The sequence below is a fragment of the Trichechus manatus genome, unplaced genomic scaffold (genome assembly GCF_000243295.1).
Source record: "Trichechus manatus latirostris isolate Lorelei unplaced genomic scaffold, TriManLat1.0 scaffold00054, whole genome shotgun sequence".
Taxonomy (NCBI): domain Eukaryota; kingdom Metazoa; phylum Chordata; class Mammalia; order Sirenia; family Trichechidae; genus Trichechus; species Trichechus manatus.
The window spans coordinates 1395917-1411314 of NW_004443990.1; the positions used below are offsets into that span (position 1 = coordinate 1395917).

Sequence of the window (15398 nt, forward strand, 5' to 3'; positions counted from 1 at the left end):
TTTGATTGCATTTCCTTAATAAACAATGACTTTGTAAGATTTTAAAGAGAGTTTCTGGCATGTTTGAAACTAAAAGATGCATTAGTGGGTGTAAAAATGGGCCCATGTTCTAAAATCTCAAGAACACTGAAACGTATCATATCTACATTTGCGATTAGGGTTTCCTCCTTAGATATTAAAGCTTCACTGTTCCCTATATTCTCTGTATTGTAGAAAAGGTAAGTTAGGTCATACAGTAAAATATCAGTTCTCTTCTGAACCTTGGGTTGCCAATTTTTGTCAGACAGAGGCTTGAGTAACCCAAGTCTTTAAAGCCTCAAATCATACTTGAAACTCGACTGCTAGATTATAACATGCTGACTACCGATCTTTACGAGAACTCACAGTAAACAAATGGATATCCTTAACTCAAGCTGCTTGAATAAGATAAAAGACAATGGAGTCAAATAATTTCTCAGAACTTTGTGGCCCACCTGTTATTTCTAAGTGCATATAACTGTCCATCGGTAGTGGCAAAGACAAAAAATTGAAAGGGTCAAATCGCACACTTATATGCCCACATGTCTTGCATTTGACTTGGGATCTTAGCTGCCCATGAAACAAATCCACAACAATTGATCTATTCCTCCTCAGATGGTTGTCCCAGGCCTAGCAAGGAAAAAGATTAGGGAACTTTTTTTTTCAAAATTCAAAAGATAAGCATTTCTACACAAACTGAAGGAACCTGGTTAAATATATGAGATTTAAATGTCAGCATATAATCCTTAATATTTAAAATATAAAAGTTTTCTGCTTAAAAATTTACAATTTAGACATGTAATTTATAACACACTGTCTACTGAGATATTAGAGAAAACCAGCTATTGAATAGAATACGATTCCTTCTGCTCAATCTACTGTTGTTAGCTGCCATCGAGTCACCCTGACTCATAGCGACTGCCGTGCCCAACGGAACAAAATGGTGGTCCTGTGGCATTCTCATGATTGGTTCTGTTCAATCTAGCAAATATTAAATTTGGAAGAAAAAAACTCTATTTTTTCTTTATTCTTACCATGGTAACAATGATCAGTATTAAAGTTCTTTGTCGATTAAAAAGCAAATAAAAAGTGTCTATGGGCTCCTGTAGGCATTACTTTAGCAATTATGGGTACTCAGGAAGTCACACTGGATAATTACTCCTGCATCCCCTCCCATAAAGTTTACAATGTAGAAAGGCAACATTTTTCCATTTTCATTAACGGTGCTTTTGTTTTGGCATTACTGTACAAGAATGAAGCAAGGGAATACAAATTCCTTTGTTTTCACAGTAAAATTCTGATCGCAGGAAAGTTGCTACACTCACTTGTGGCTAGAACAATTAATCTATTGCTTACAGTAGAAACTCGAAATTGACAAACCTCTGCAGCTACTTCCCAGTCTGGTCGGCCATCACTGTCCTTCAGTTCTACATATGGCTTCTCATGGACTCGGTTAAGATCTTCATGAAGACCGTCCAAGAGAAAAGCCAGAAGTTCTTGGGAGTCTTGTTGCTGGAAACCGTTAAACCTGGGAGCATATTTTGCTATGGTCCACTATAAAAATGAGAAACTAAAGTCATTATTCCCTACCCCATAAAATTTGGAATAAACATGCCCCATAATTCAAGCAGAGGCATTTGAAGAAAGTAAACAGTAAGAGTATTTAGTCTGCTTCTATTTCCTCAAATATATTTTGGATAGTTATGAAATCTTTCTAACCTTAATCTCAAAATGATAAAAAATAAATAAATAATTTTGGCCAATACTAAGTGGTCCCAGTTTAGTATCATATAAGCAAATGGAGTTCTTTAGGCACACAGATATTATTTAAGACAGAAATATCAAAATAATGTTTGCTCACATTGAAAGATTTCCTGCTCTATGTAACATTTTCTTTTATACTTGACTTTTCTGGTCTTTTGGCATCCTATTAGAGGCAGAACAGTATAGTGTTTAATGTGAGGACTTGCTTACTAGCTTGTAACCTTGGCCAAGCTACTTAACTGCTCTGTGCCTTAGTTTCCTGAGCTGTAAAACAGAGATAACGTTGCTTTACATTATAGAGCTATTTAGAGGAATAAATGAGTTACTGTCTTTTTACGCAAATAGCTCACGAAGTCTACATTTGTTTGCCATTTTCCCCCAACATTTTTTACATGTTGCTGTAAAAACATCAGCATAGCATGCTTATGAAAATACCTTTCCCGGAGGGCATGGGTGGCAAACATGTAGAAGGCATGTGTTATCTGCGTAAAAATACAGTAATACATATAAAAGTAATCAGAATAGTGCCTAGCAAGTGGTAGCCAAATTGTTAGCTATTATGATTATTACATTTTAACTTAAAAAGCTTTTGTCTGTTTTAAGTAAAAATAAATAATGCCAACTTCACTAAAATCTACCACATATGGTATATGTAAAACTTGCATCCATTAATTACATTCTTTCTTTTCGCTACTTTTTAAATTCTACAGATAAAACTAATCATCTTAGTAATACTAAAAATTTACTGAGGGTAATTAAACCCTGAGGCTCAGCTTGGAGTTTGAATGGTGCTAACAGTGAAGCACTAACAAAGCAAAGTTCATAACACAAACAATTAAGATAATTTGGTAAATTAGTAAAATGATTGACACCTCAAATTTAGATCTCCTCCTACTCATTGTATCTATAGCAGTATTTTGCACATATCTGACTGAACAAGCAAAGTATCTGAATCTGGTCTATGCCTAGTGAAGGATCCAAAAACATTTATTAAACTAAAACTAAAAACTAAGTATAGACATCATGTAGAGAAAAGTGATTACTTGGACAACTGTTTAGGAATTAAATACTTTTATATTATTTTAATCTTCTTACCCGAAGCTTTAATGGAGCAACATTCTTCTGAGTTCCACTCCAAAGTTCCTGGACTAAATCCCCATAGCATTTAGCCATATGCCCCTTCATACCAATGGGATTTGTCCTAGAAGTTTGAGAGGAAAATTTGTTGTTAAAGAGTCTCTTAAATCACAATCATGTAGGCAGAGAAATGTCTAACATCTATTTTCTCACATCAAAATATCTTTTCTTTTCTTTTTAAAACAACAAAGTATCCCTTGCCCTTATTTCATAGTAAATAGGGCAGGGCAAATAAGATGAGACAAGACTTCTTCTCCCCCAGGGTGAAGAAAGAGGAAATTTAGGTGATATTGGGTTCATATCAAAGTCAAAGAAGGTTAAGAGGCTAATGGCTCAAGAAAGATTACCTGTTGAGTTCATAAAGATGTCTCCCTGAGATAAAATACTGTGTCAGTGGCTGTGTGTTGCTAACACATTGGATGCTTGAGTTCATGAAGCATGTATTTCCCAAGTTACTCAGACCCGTGGCTCCCTTTTCTGTAGGAACTGGAACAAACAACATGAGGACTGAAGTCTAGTGGTAGTAATATGCCATAGAACAAACAGTAACCAGAATTCAATGCAATGATTTTTGTAACAACTTTTATCAGCTAAATGGGGGTAATCTTTCTCTACCTGGTCTTTCAATGCTAGAGATGGCTTTCCACGGACCGTCTTTTGGCAATCATGATAATTCTTGAGCATTTGTAATCCTGAAGCAGCAGTTAATCACTTTAACTGCTAATACATTTTTTAGGATTCAAACAATTCTTCTCTCCTAGTATTATGTCTTTTAAATATATATAAATTAGCTAGTTACAGGGTTAAAAAGAAATTGTTTTTATGTATCAATGATTCAAATCTCTTGGTTTACCAACACCAAATTCTGCTTCAAGGAAAAAAAAGAAAGGAGGGGGGGCTAATTACTTTTGAATAAAAAAAAGTTGTTAACCCTTCAATAGTTGAGAAAAGAAAACATAAAGCCAAACAGTAAATTTAAAATCATCTGTTTAAAAAAAATAATACACCAGAGACTTACCCTTGTGTCTATCTATTTTACTACTGTTTGCTATAAAGGACATCTCCTCAGGCCAACTCATGTCTTTGTTGCGAACTAGAAAGGCAGAGATAGTAATGTGTTAATTTCCTATCTACCCAGTTCACACCTACTCAATTACTTCTGTCAAACAAAGAAAAAAAAAGTTCTTATTTCTAAATCAGAAACTGAAAAAAATCATGATAATTTTAGTAACTGGTTCCGATACCATTCATACTCTTTATACTGGGGATTGTACAGTCACTTGATTAGAATTAATAAGCTATTCCTTATATTACCTACTTGAAGTAAAATTATACCCAACCCTTATTAGAAGTAAGTAAAACATAGACATAGTGGAATTTCTTTAATTTAAAACATTAGAAATACTACAATTCTTTCTTAAATTATGGCAACTGTCAGAATAATCTATTCATCTCAATACAGAGGCAATTAGCAATGTTTCCATGAATCTTGATGGGAAAAGACACACTTTGAGTTTTCAGTGACGTGTGTGCTAGTGTGTACATCTGTGTCTAAAGATACAAGTAGGTCTGTTTGTGAGTGACCAGTGTTGATGACTAGACTAACTAAAGCCTGTGCCACTAACTTTTAAGCAAGTTGGTCTCTTTAAACTCAGAGACAGCTTGAAAATTTTCAAATGTGTAAGTAAATTAACTTGTTTCTTTCCACTGTTACCTCCTCTTGCCAGCTAATGAATGTAGTTTTTTTTTAAGACATGTTATTATTCATGATATAAAAAAATTTTTAAGGCTGTTAAAAAGTATTACTGAGACATGTACTTAAAAAACAACACTAAATTGTTCTTTTAAAGGCAATCTAAATAGCATATAGGACTACTTAAGGGTTCAATGGGTTTTCTTTAACATGAGGAACATGATGATCAAATAATAGTTGCCTTGATTATTGATGCTGGCAAATATCAATAATCACATTGGTATCTGGTTGCCCACAGTTGGGTCACACTCAAGAGCAAAATGAAATAAAACTCAGTGTAAGAGTGGAGAAGATAATGATAATAATTAGTCAGTAACTAAATCTTTAAATTCTTCCCCTAAAAATCTAATATAGGTGCATGCTTCCATCTTGTACCTTCAATTACCAAATGCTGCTCATCTTGGATTTTCAAATATTCCAATCTATGATCCTCATCATCCAGAAGAGTAAGGTAATTCTGTAAGAAGTAAATGTTTATGTTAATTTGGTGAGTAAACCTGAAATATGGACATAAAAATGAATGATAAAAGCTTCCTTGCAGATACATAACTCATGTCTCAGAAATCTGGCACATAGCTGTTCAGAAATACTTATAATTTAGGTGGCAAAATGAAGAAAGACAATGCATACTTCATAAACATGTACTCAATGACCCCAAAACAAAAGTTATATAGAATTATATAGAATTCATCACACATCAAATCAAAATTCATCGAGATTTAGACTTTATGACAGCTTGCAGAAAAGAAATTTTCTCTAGTATCTAGTATGAAATTCAGTAAATGTGCTGAATGGAACTTGATCACTTACTAGAAATTGAGAATGTCAGGCAGTATAATTATACTTTTTTGTTTATATTCATCTTGTCTAAAGTGCCTACAAAATTAATTCACTTAATTGTCACAACTACTATGAAGTAGAAACTATTATTTCCCTTATTTCACCCATGAGGAATTGAGGCACACAGAAGTTAAATGACTTAGCCTTGGTTACACAGCTAACAAGTAGCAGAGTCAGGATTTGAACTCTGGCAGCCTGGCTCTAGGAGCTATGGTCTTACTATTATATTGTACTGACTCTCAATGGTGACTAAAGGAAAAGGAGAAGAAAGAAGGCATTAGGATAGACAGGACTGGTTAAAATAGCTCTTATGATCAATCTAATTTAAAAGTATAATCTATATTGAATATATTAGGAATAATATATATTAACAATTTAACAGCAATGCCTCTGAAGAGAATGGAAGATAGGGGTCAGAGGACAGGAGGGAGGAATTTTGCACTATCTATTTTTGTATTGCTTGAATTTTTTAACATGGGCACAAGTTACCTGAAAATAAATCCCAAATAAAATCTATTTAGTTCAAAAAAAAGAAAGAAAAAGATATTTGTTGTTACTTCAGAGTATAACAACAATCTTTATAAGATTGTACTGTCCTTACCTAGACTTTCTGGAGCCAGGAAGCGTGGATGAACACCTGAAACTACTGCCCTGAGATAATTGCTTTTTAATTGTTCTTTAAGTGAAAGTCTACAGTTCAAGTCAGTTTCTCATACAAAAATCTATGCACACATTGTTATGTGACCCTGGCTGCTCTCCCTACAATGTGACAGCGCACTCCTCTCCAATCTGGATTTGCCGTGTCCATTCGACCAGCTCCTGTCCCCTCTTGCCTTCTCATCTCACCTCTGGACAGGAGCTGCCCATTCAGTCTTACGTATCTACTTGAGCTAAGACGCACTCTCTTCACAAGTAACACATTATGTCCCATAGTCCAGTCTAATCTTTCTCTGAAGAGTTGGCCTTGGGAATGGTTTCAGTTCTGGGCTAACAGAGAGTTCAGGGGCCATGTCTTCCAGGGTCCCTCCAGTCTCAGTCAGACCATTAGGTCTGGTCTTTTTACCAGAATTTGAGTTCTGCACCCTACTTTTCTCCTGCTCCGTCAGGGACTCTCTGTTGAGCTCCCTGTCAGGGTGGTTATTGGTAGTAGCCAGGCATCATCTAGTTCTTCTGGTCTCAGGCAGATGGAGTCTGGTTTATGTGGCCCTTTCTGTGTCTTATGTCTTTGGTGTTCTTCATTCTCCTTTACTCCAGGTGGGCTGGGACCAATTGATGTATCTTAGATGGCCACTGGCGAGCTTTTAAGACCCCAGATGCCACTCACCAGAACATTTTCTTAATAAACTTCATTATGCCAATTGACCTGGATATCCCCTGAAACCATGGTCCCCAGGAGATAATCTTTAAACCTTAAACCAAAAATATCCCCTGAAGTCATCTTTAAACCAAACAATAGTTTAGCTTAACTAGTAAAAAAAGATCTGCCTTGAGCATTACGCTCTTTTAAGAACTATCTATATGGGGTCAAATTGACAACAGCAACACAAAAGATAAGATAGGAACCTTAGAGGGCAGTGAGTTTATGTTAATTGATAATGGCTGCACTACTTGTAGAAACTGTTGAATTTGTGTATGTTTTGCTGTGTATATTTTTAACAAAATAAATAAAATTTATAAGGAAAAATAAAAAGATTGTACTGTCCTTGATCAACTGTTACTGTGGGTCTCACATGGCAAATATCTATATGTATGCATACAGTAATCTAGAAGTTAAAGTTTTCATTGAGATCCTAGACATGGTTTTTAGCATAATTATGGTAGACAAAAACCCCATACTCATGAAACACGGACTAACACCTGATCAGGGCTCGGCCTGACTCTGAGATGCCTCTTACCTCACTGTTGTATAACCACAGGCGCATATCTTCCTCTTTGATGCGCAGCCTCTGAGATAGATATTCATGAATTTCCTTGATGGTCTGCATTCGACTAAAACAGCCTGTATAGGCTAACACCCGCTTTAAAGGAGTATTCGGAGAAGGTACATTCCCTATGGTCATAGTAATCACAACAAGGAGAAAGGCAGATGTAAAAAATAATGCACGCTTTTCAGCAATGAGGACCATATTATTTTAGGAAATAATGATGAGAAATGAGAATTACAGGTTTAATAATTTTATAAATTAAGAGTGCCATAAAGCTTTTAAAATGAACTCAGGAGACCCAAGTTTCTTAGAGGTAGGCTGATAGTCTAAACTTTGGAAGGAAGAGCAACAAAAACCCAAAGGTCCAAGTAACTAGCAGTATTTGGATCCCAAGAAGAGAGGGTACATATTGGAAACATCAACAATCAACATTATCTGGTTGCCCACAGTTGGGCCACACTCAAGAGCAAAGTGAAATAAAACTCAGTATAGGAGTGGAGAAGGTAAAATGGGGCTGGATTTGAATTCCAGTTAGATAACTGTATTCATTTGATCCACTTTCTTAATATAAACTGTCTTTGAGTTACTAATCCTATCCCTCTCAGTCATTAAATGGCCCAATTACCTGGGACATTGGTACAATTACACAAAAAGAAAACTTTATTTCTAAGTAGGCATAGACTCTAGATAGCCAAAGAGAGCTTTAAAGTGAAGCCAAGACACTTTCTATGATAAAAAAATTTGCCCTATTGAAAGATTATGAGAAGAAAAAAATCACATGGCCTGCCTGCCCAATAAGATGACAGCAGACATGACTTTGAATTCCTGAAGGGTTTGTTATGGATTGAACTATGTCCTCCCAAATATGTGTTGTAAATCCTAACCTCTATGCCTGTGGTTACAATCCCATTTAGGAATGGGTTGTTTTTGTCAATGAGGCAAGATTACTGTAGGGTGTATCTTGAGTCAATCTCTTTTGAGATATAAAAGAGATTAAACAAGCCAGCAGAAAAGACAGATGAGACAGATGCCAAGACACATGGAGATCTCCCAGCAACCAGGAAGCACAAGCTGAAGAGACAAGGACCTTCCTCCAGAGCTGACAGAGAAAGTCTTCCCCTTGAGTAGGCACTCTGAATTTGGATTTCTAGCCTCCTAAACTGTGAGAAAATAAATGTCTGTTTGTTAAAGCCATCCACTTGTGGTATTTCTGTTATAGCAGCACTAGATAACTAAGACAGAATCTGGTACTGGAAGAGTGGGGTGCTACTCTAACAAATACCTACAATGTGCAAGTGATTTTCAAACTGGGTAATGGTAGAGGCTGGAAGAGTTTTAAGGTGCCTAACAGTAAAAGCCTCTGACTCATTGCAATCCTATATGACAGAGTAGAACTGCCCCACAGGGTTTTCCAAGGAGCAGCTAGAAGACTCGAACTGCCGACCTTTTGGTTAGCAGCAGTAGCTCTTAACCACTGTGCCACCAGGGCTCCTGGCAATGGGTTTTGTTTTGTTTTTTGATAATAGTAAAAGCCTAGATTGCCTTGAAGAGATTGTTGGTAGAATTACGGATGTCAAAAGCAATTCTGGTCAGGGCCCAGAAGGAAGTGACGAGAGCTATAGAGAAAGTCTCTATCACCTTAGAGAATACATATAGCACCAGCAACAGAATGTTGCTAGAAATGTGGACATTACATGTGCTTCGGGTGAGGTTTCAAAAGAAAATGATGAATATGTGATTGGACAATAGAGGAAGGGTGATGCTTTTTATGCAGTGGCAAAGAACTTGTCTGAATTATGCTTAAATGTTTGGTGCAAGGTAGAACTTGTAAGTGGTGAACTTGGATATCTGGCTGATGAGATTTCTAAGCGTGATCTTAAAGGGGCCATGTGGTTTCTCTTTGCCATTTATAGTAAAATGAGAGAGGAAAGAGATGGACTTAAAAATGAACTGTGCAAAATGAAAACAGAACTTAAAGATTTGGAAAATTCTGTTGTACAAACTAAGGACACGTATCCTAGAATGTTCACCAAGTATGTGGCTACACAATCTTTTGTTAAAGAGAGTAAGCTTGTGACTGATGCATCTAATCAACTACCACAGCAGAATGATGGGGTATTAGCAGGGTAATGGGTATTAGCTTAGACTGACTAAAGAGGACAGAGAACAAAAGCAAAGAACGCTCTCTGTCTCTTAGAACTCTACAGGCAGGAAACAGGCCAAAGGAGCTATATCTATTGTCCTTCAAGAAAAGGACCATTCCTAGAGCAGCTCGGAGATCAGCAGAACTGTTGGAAGGAACATGGGAAGCAGGGCCTTCTCAGTTTCAAAGGGTGGGGCCACAGCCTCCTAGGTTTTGAAGAGTTGGATCTTTGCCAACTTGGTTCTGGAGTGTGGAGCTGCCATTAAGGTATGCCAGGGGATGGGGCTGCTGCCCAAAGCTGAGGGGGTGAGGTTACCATGTGCAAGGGACAGAAGAACGAGGTCCGCTGGGGCTGAGCGGGTGGGTTTGCCACTCAGAGGGACTAGGAGAATGAAGCTGCCTACAGCCAAAGGAGCAGAGTGGCCATCCCAGAGGGTCTGAAAGGTAGAGTTGAAGCCCAGAGCTAAGGGGTCTCCACCCAGAATTCAGAGGGCGTGGCCAACACCCAGAGTCTGGAGGGCGGGGGCCATTGCCCACATGGTCTCAGAGAAGAGAGGATTATTTTTAAGCCTTGAGAGCTACTGTAATTTGTTTTGCTGGGTTTTGGACTTGGTTGGTGCCTGTTCTCCCTTCTTTCCCTCCAATTTCTCCCACTTGTAATGGAAATATCTGTTCCATCATTATACTTTGGAAACAGATAACTTGTATTCTAGATTTCACAGGTTCACAGATGAAGAGGAATTTTGCCCCAGGATGGAATATGCCTCAAGTCTCACCCATATTTGATTTAGATGATTCAGAAGATGAGATTTTGGACTTGGGGTTGATTTAAGACTTTTGGGATGATGTGATGGGGTGAATGTGTTTTGCATGTGGCAAAGACATGCATTTTTAGGGCCAAAGGGTGGAATGTTATAGTTTGATTTATGTCCCCCAAAAATATGTGTTGTAAATCCTAACCTCTATGCCTGTGGTTACAACCCATTTGGGAATGGGTTGTCTTTGTTATGTTAATGACACAGGATTAGTGTAGGGTGTATCTTGAGTCAATCTCTTTTGAGATATAAAACAGGTTAAACCCAAGCTAGCAGAGAGAGATAAGGTAAGACACGTGCCAAGACACATGGAGATTTCCAAGGAACCAGGAAGTAGAAGCTGAAGAGACAAGGACCTTCCTCCAGAGCCGATAAGAGAGAGAAAGCCCTCCCCTTGAGCCAGTGCTCTGAATTCGGACTTCTAGCTTCTTAAACTGTGAGAAAATAAATTTGTTTGTTAAAGCCACCCACCTGTGGTATTTCTGTTATAGTAACACTAGATAACTAAGACAGGGTTCAAGGTAGAAACTCAAAGAGTGGCAGTACAGGGCAAAGAGTGAAGAGGGAAGAAAGAATGTATCAAGTCTAACCACATAATTCAACAGAGGAGAGAGAGAAAATGACAAGAGAGTACGGAAATCAAAGATAGTTGCTAAAAAAAAAAACCTTGCTAAACCCTGGTTAACTATTCAGCCAAAAATTCAGGCCGAAGCTGTAGCTTAAATGGTCATCTCTGCCTATGGGAGATCATATTCTTTTTGAGCAACCCAAAACAAAAATATAAATATTAACATACCAGTACAATCCCTCTAGTGTACAATCATATATCCCAGGTAGTTTCCCACCCATTCAATGGTCACATTAACTTTTTTCCTCCCATTGAATGTGCTTTTAGTGAGCTTTCACCTATTAAACAAGGTTGAGAAAAGCACTGGCATCATCTGCTTTTTTTAGAACTTCCAAAAAGAATTCACTCACCTAAGATAGGCTGAAAACTCATCTAAGGAACAATGATTTCTGTAGCCTTGTCTGTAGAAAAGGCTGTATCTAAGTCATTATAACTTTGGCAAGGTTTGTATACCTACCACTTCAAAAGGAATAAAAGAGTCTTACAGTAAACAGTGGTAATAACTGGAGTAATGACAAAGATGAATGCTGTATTATGGCAGAACAAATCTAAACCATGATCAATTTTTAAACACATAGCAAAGCAAATCTTTTACTATCAGCAAGCAAAGGATAATTTCCTAAAAGAAAACAAAGGAGCAAATTTCTCCAATTACAAATCAGAGGATTAGTTATAAGATTACAGCAAGAAAGCATATTTTTGTAAACTTCAAAATGATTAATGATTGATTTCACAACTAATTAGTAAGGAATAAAATTGCAAATTAAGAACAAATTTGGTACATCAGAACTACCCAGTTCTAGGATTCTGAAGCATCTGCAAGTGTAGCGTCCATATCAATCTCTATTGTCTGAAGCCACATAAGAACATGTATTTGAGTTCTAGATAGTTTTTATCGTATAGCTCATTAAGCAGGCAGCCACTTATTATACGTAATTTTGTGCTTTCAAACAGCACCAACAAATCTAGTGGAATTTACAGAAGCAGCAAAAATCTAGGATCAGCACAAGAGTTACAAAGAATACTTACTAAAAGTGCAACAACACATCTTGCCTCTCACGTTATCTTTCAAAGAGAATTGAAAAAGACATGCTATGGATGCCATGAAATCAAGGCTAATATATTTATTTAATGGAAAATTAAATCAAGAATGATTGACAGAGATTCTATTTCACTGATGTAATTTTATTTGCTCCTTTATTTGGACATTTTCCTCAAAAAGATTAAAGTTTGGCTGGGGAGATGGTACTGCTTTGCTGTAATTCTTACCAAATAATACCTGAAAGAATCTTTATATAGTATCTGATTATAACCTTAAAGACGGTATAAAACTAACTCTACTATCCAGTTTCAAAGGAGAGATGGCACGTATAGGGTTGGCATATTAAGTTATACTGATTATAATAATATACTGGCATTGTTAACACAAAGTCTGAGACTTTGCGTAAATGGATGTACTCATTATTTACTTCTGAAGAAAAATTTGCAAGGCAAAAGCACAACGCAAGTTCTGTCCACAAATAACATTTACCTTATAGAGAAATTAAAGGGGAATTTTTGTGTGTTATACAGTAAAATGGGAACTTAATTATATGTCATTTTGATAGTCTTGGTGTTTTTCAAAGCAAATATATCACTTTCTTTTAAAAAATATACTCTTTGATATGTATTATCTGTCTCTTATAAAATTTCCTTTGACCTAGCATAAGAAATGTATTAATTTTGAACAAATGAAAACCACACCCCCCAAAATCCCAAAAAACTGACGTCTATCTTTTGATCTGAAGTACTGCACCCCTTTGCCACCACCACCTGAACAGACATAACATACTGATCAACAGGATAATTTACCTTACAGTAAAACCTTTGCCATCATTAGCAGTTATTTATCAATCTAAGGGTAAGTAGGAGGCCCCAGGCACAATGACTTATTTTAACTAGGGTTAGAATGATTCCTTTCATCCTTTGTACTCAGAGATGATATTGCCAAAGGAACTGTTTCTTATGAACTGTAGTAGAGTTGAAAAGACCAGCCAATAACTACCAAACTACAACTTAGGTCTAGCAAACAATTTACAGTGGCTTGTCTCAAAGAAATAAAGTATATAAAATCTTTCTCTATTGATTCTCTCTGCATGTTTACAAACCAGAAAAGGAAACAACCCTCCTGAGTTTGCTCTTGCCTCTTTCTCAGTCATTCTTGCGCACGACCATAGATCTAAGCCCCACCAGTGATTTACTGATTCTGCTTGAAAGCAGATGGAAATAGGTATTAGTACAGTGGCATCAGATGTTCAGCAACTTGGTTTTCACTTTTTTTTTTTTTTTTTAAAGGAAATGCATGGTATTCTTGCTGCATTCTTAAGTTACCTCTCGGTAAATGCTGAGGAAACATTCTCAGGCTCATCATACCCATATTCACCCAGATGTTAGACTGCTGTGTCCGAGTGGCAGGCTGCTGTCTCAGGAAAAGAAGATAGCGAGGAAATAATTCCAGCTCTGGGATGTCTGTCTTGCTATTTTTGATCACCTGATGTTTTAAAACACAAAAAGTAATCACCCTAAAACAAAAACTTGCATTTTTTTTAAAACTTCTAAGATTTATCTTCAAAATGTTCAAGAGGTTCACCCCCTATATTTCAGTAGATTACTTATATTCATAGATTTAAGTGATGTGGGTTTGAATACTTTCAGGATGATGCATTTATCTTCCAAGATTAGAACGTGTGGTCATTTTCTCCCTTTTCATTCAGAAGTGAGTAACATCCACATTAAAGAAAAAAATCTTAAACATTATCTATAATTCTACTGTCCTCAAACCGTAACTCTTTTCACTTTTATATATTTCATATATATAGATGACTGTCTTTTTAAGGATGAATTCCTAGGCTAGAATTACAAGTCAAAAAGTATGAAAGTATTTGTCATATTTCCACCCAAAGCGTAGCAATTTACAATATTCACAGTAATGTACGAGAAATACTTTTATAAAACCTTATCAATGAACATAATTTAAAAACATTAAAAACATCCCATTTCTTTAATACACATAAAGAGGAGTATAAGTTTGCTTTAATTTTTATTTCTTACATTAGTAGTGAGGATAAAAATGTTTCCAGATAAAAATTTACTACTTAAAAAAATTAATATTTACGTTCTACTTGTATAACTAGTTTGTTCATATATATGTGTGTGTGTGTATATACATATTTGTCTATGATTAAAATAACTAAAATTAGGTGTGCAAAACTGGGGTTTACATTGTTGGAACAGAATTTTTCCCTCCAAATAAGCTGCCTTCCAGCCCACAAAGGGAGACATTTCATTACCAAAATATTGCTTTATGGATTTTAAAAGCAGCATATTAACAATTTAGAATTCCAAAAGGATAGTAGGATTAGCACTCTTTAAAACAGAATATCTACACAATCTTTAACGGCCTCAAGTGATCAGGCATTTACTATTTCCCTTTGTCCTAGTAAACAATATTTTCTGCAAGAGAATATTTTTTAATATCAAGAGGGGGCAGTAAAGAAACAAATAAAACAAATGCTACAAACCTCTTAAAATTATTCTCCCCATTCCAATATGCTATGCTATGGCACCTGAAAGCCTCCATTTGGGAGCTTTATCAACTCCTACTTAAACGGTAAAACACTAGAAGGAGCTCTCCCTGACAGTCTCCTCGAAGACCACTGGAAGGCACAAAACCTATCATCAGTCCTAGATGGGCACTGACAGCTGCAAAGCCAACAGTAATTTCTTATGATTCCAGTTTAAGTGTGATTTTGGGAAAGATGAATTAATTCATCATTTGTAGTTGTAATAGTACATAATAAAATACGTCTGGCAGAATCCAAACTGATAATGAAGTAGTTTTTACAATGTATATGGCATTCCAAGATAACAAGTGATCTTGTGAGCAAATTACAGTCGGGGATTGGTTAATAAATTATGATCTATGTACATAAGCATGTGTATATGTATGTACGTGCAGGAACCCTTTGGAGCCAGTAAACCCTAAGTTCCTCATTTCTACTTAGGCAAAATTTTAAATAAGCATAATAATTAATAATTCAAAATCATTATCAAAGTTACACATGAAGGCTTTAGATCAGACTTTTACTTTTTGGAAGTTATCTAGTTTACTTTACCTCATCTATGGAAAATCTTTCCACATCTATGGAAAATCTTCCTGGTATAGGAAAGTTACAGCTAGAATATTTTATATAAAGGGGAGTACTTCTTTTTTTTTTATTGTACTTCAGGTGAAGGCTTACAGAACAAATAGCTTCTCATGAAACAGTAGTACACATATTCTTTTATGACACTGGTTAACAACCCCACAACATGTCAACCCTCTAACTTCTCAACC

The 15398-nt window shown here is 36.2% G+C and overlaps 1 protein-coding gene across 4 annotated transcripts in view; it reads right to left on the reverse strand.

Moving 5' to 3' along the window:
* Nucleotides 1-15398, reverse strand: part of USP32 (ubiquitin specific peptidase 32) — a 229520-nt gene that overhangs the window by 30676 nt on the left and 183446 nt on the right. For 3 of the 4 annotated variants that reach the window (XM_023732684.1, XM_023732686.1, XM_023732685.1), the window contains 8 exons: nucleotides 13394-13553; nucleotides 7408-7562; nucleotides 5048-5129; nucleotides 3938-4012; nucleotides 3267-3405; nucleotides 2878-2983; nucleotides 1399-1572; nucleotides 474-648 (listed from right to left, as the gene is read on the reverse strand). In XM_023732684.1, the coding sequence (XP_023588452.1) occupies nucleotides 474-648; nucleotides 1399-1572; nucleotides 2878-2983; nucleotides 3267-3405; nucleotides 3938-4012; nucleotides 5048-5129; nucleotides 7408-7562; nucleotides 13394-13553 (1066 nt within the window). The remainder of the gene's footprint in view (nucleotides 1-473; nucleotides 649-1398; nucleotides 1573-2877; nucleotides 2984-3266; nucleotides 3406-3937; nucleotides 4013-5047; nucleotides 5130-7407; nucleotides 7563-13393; nucleotides 13554-15398) is intronic. The other variant, XM_004377840.2, reaches the window with a different exon arrangement.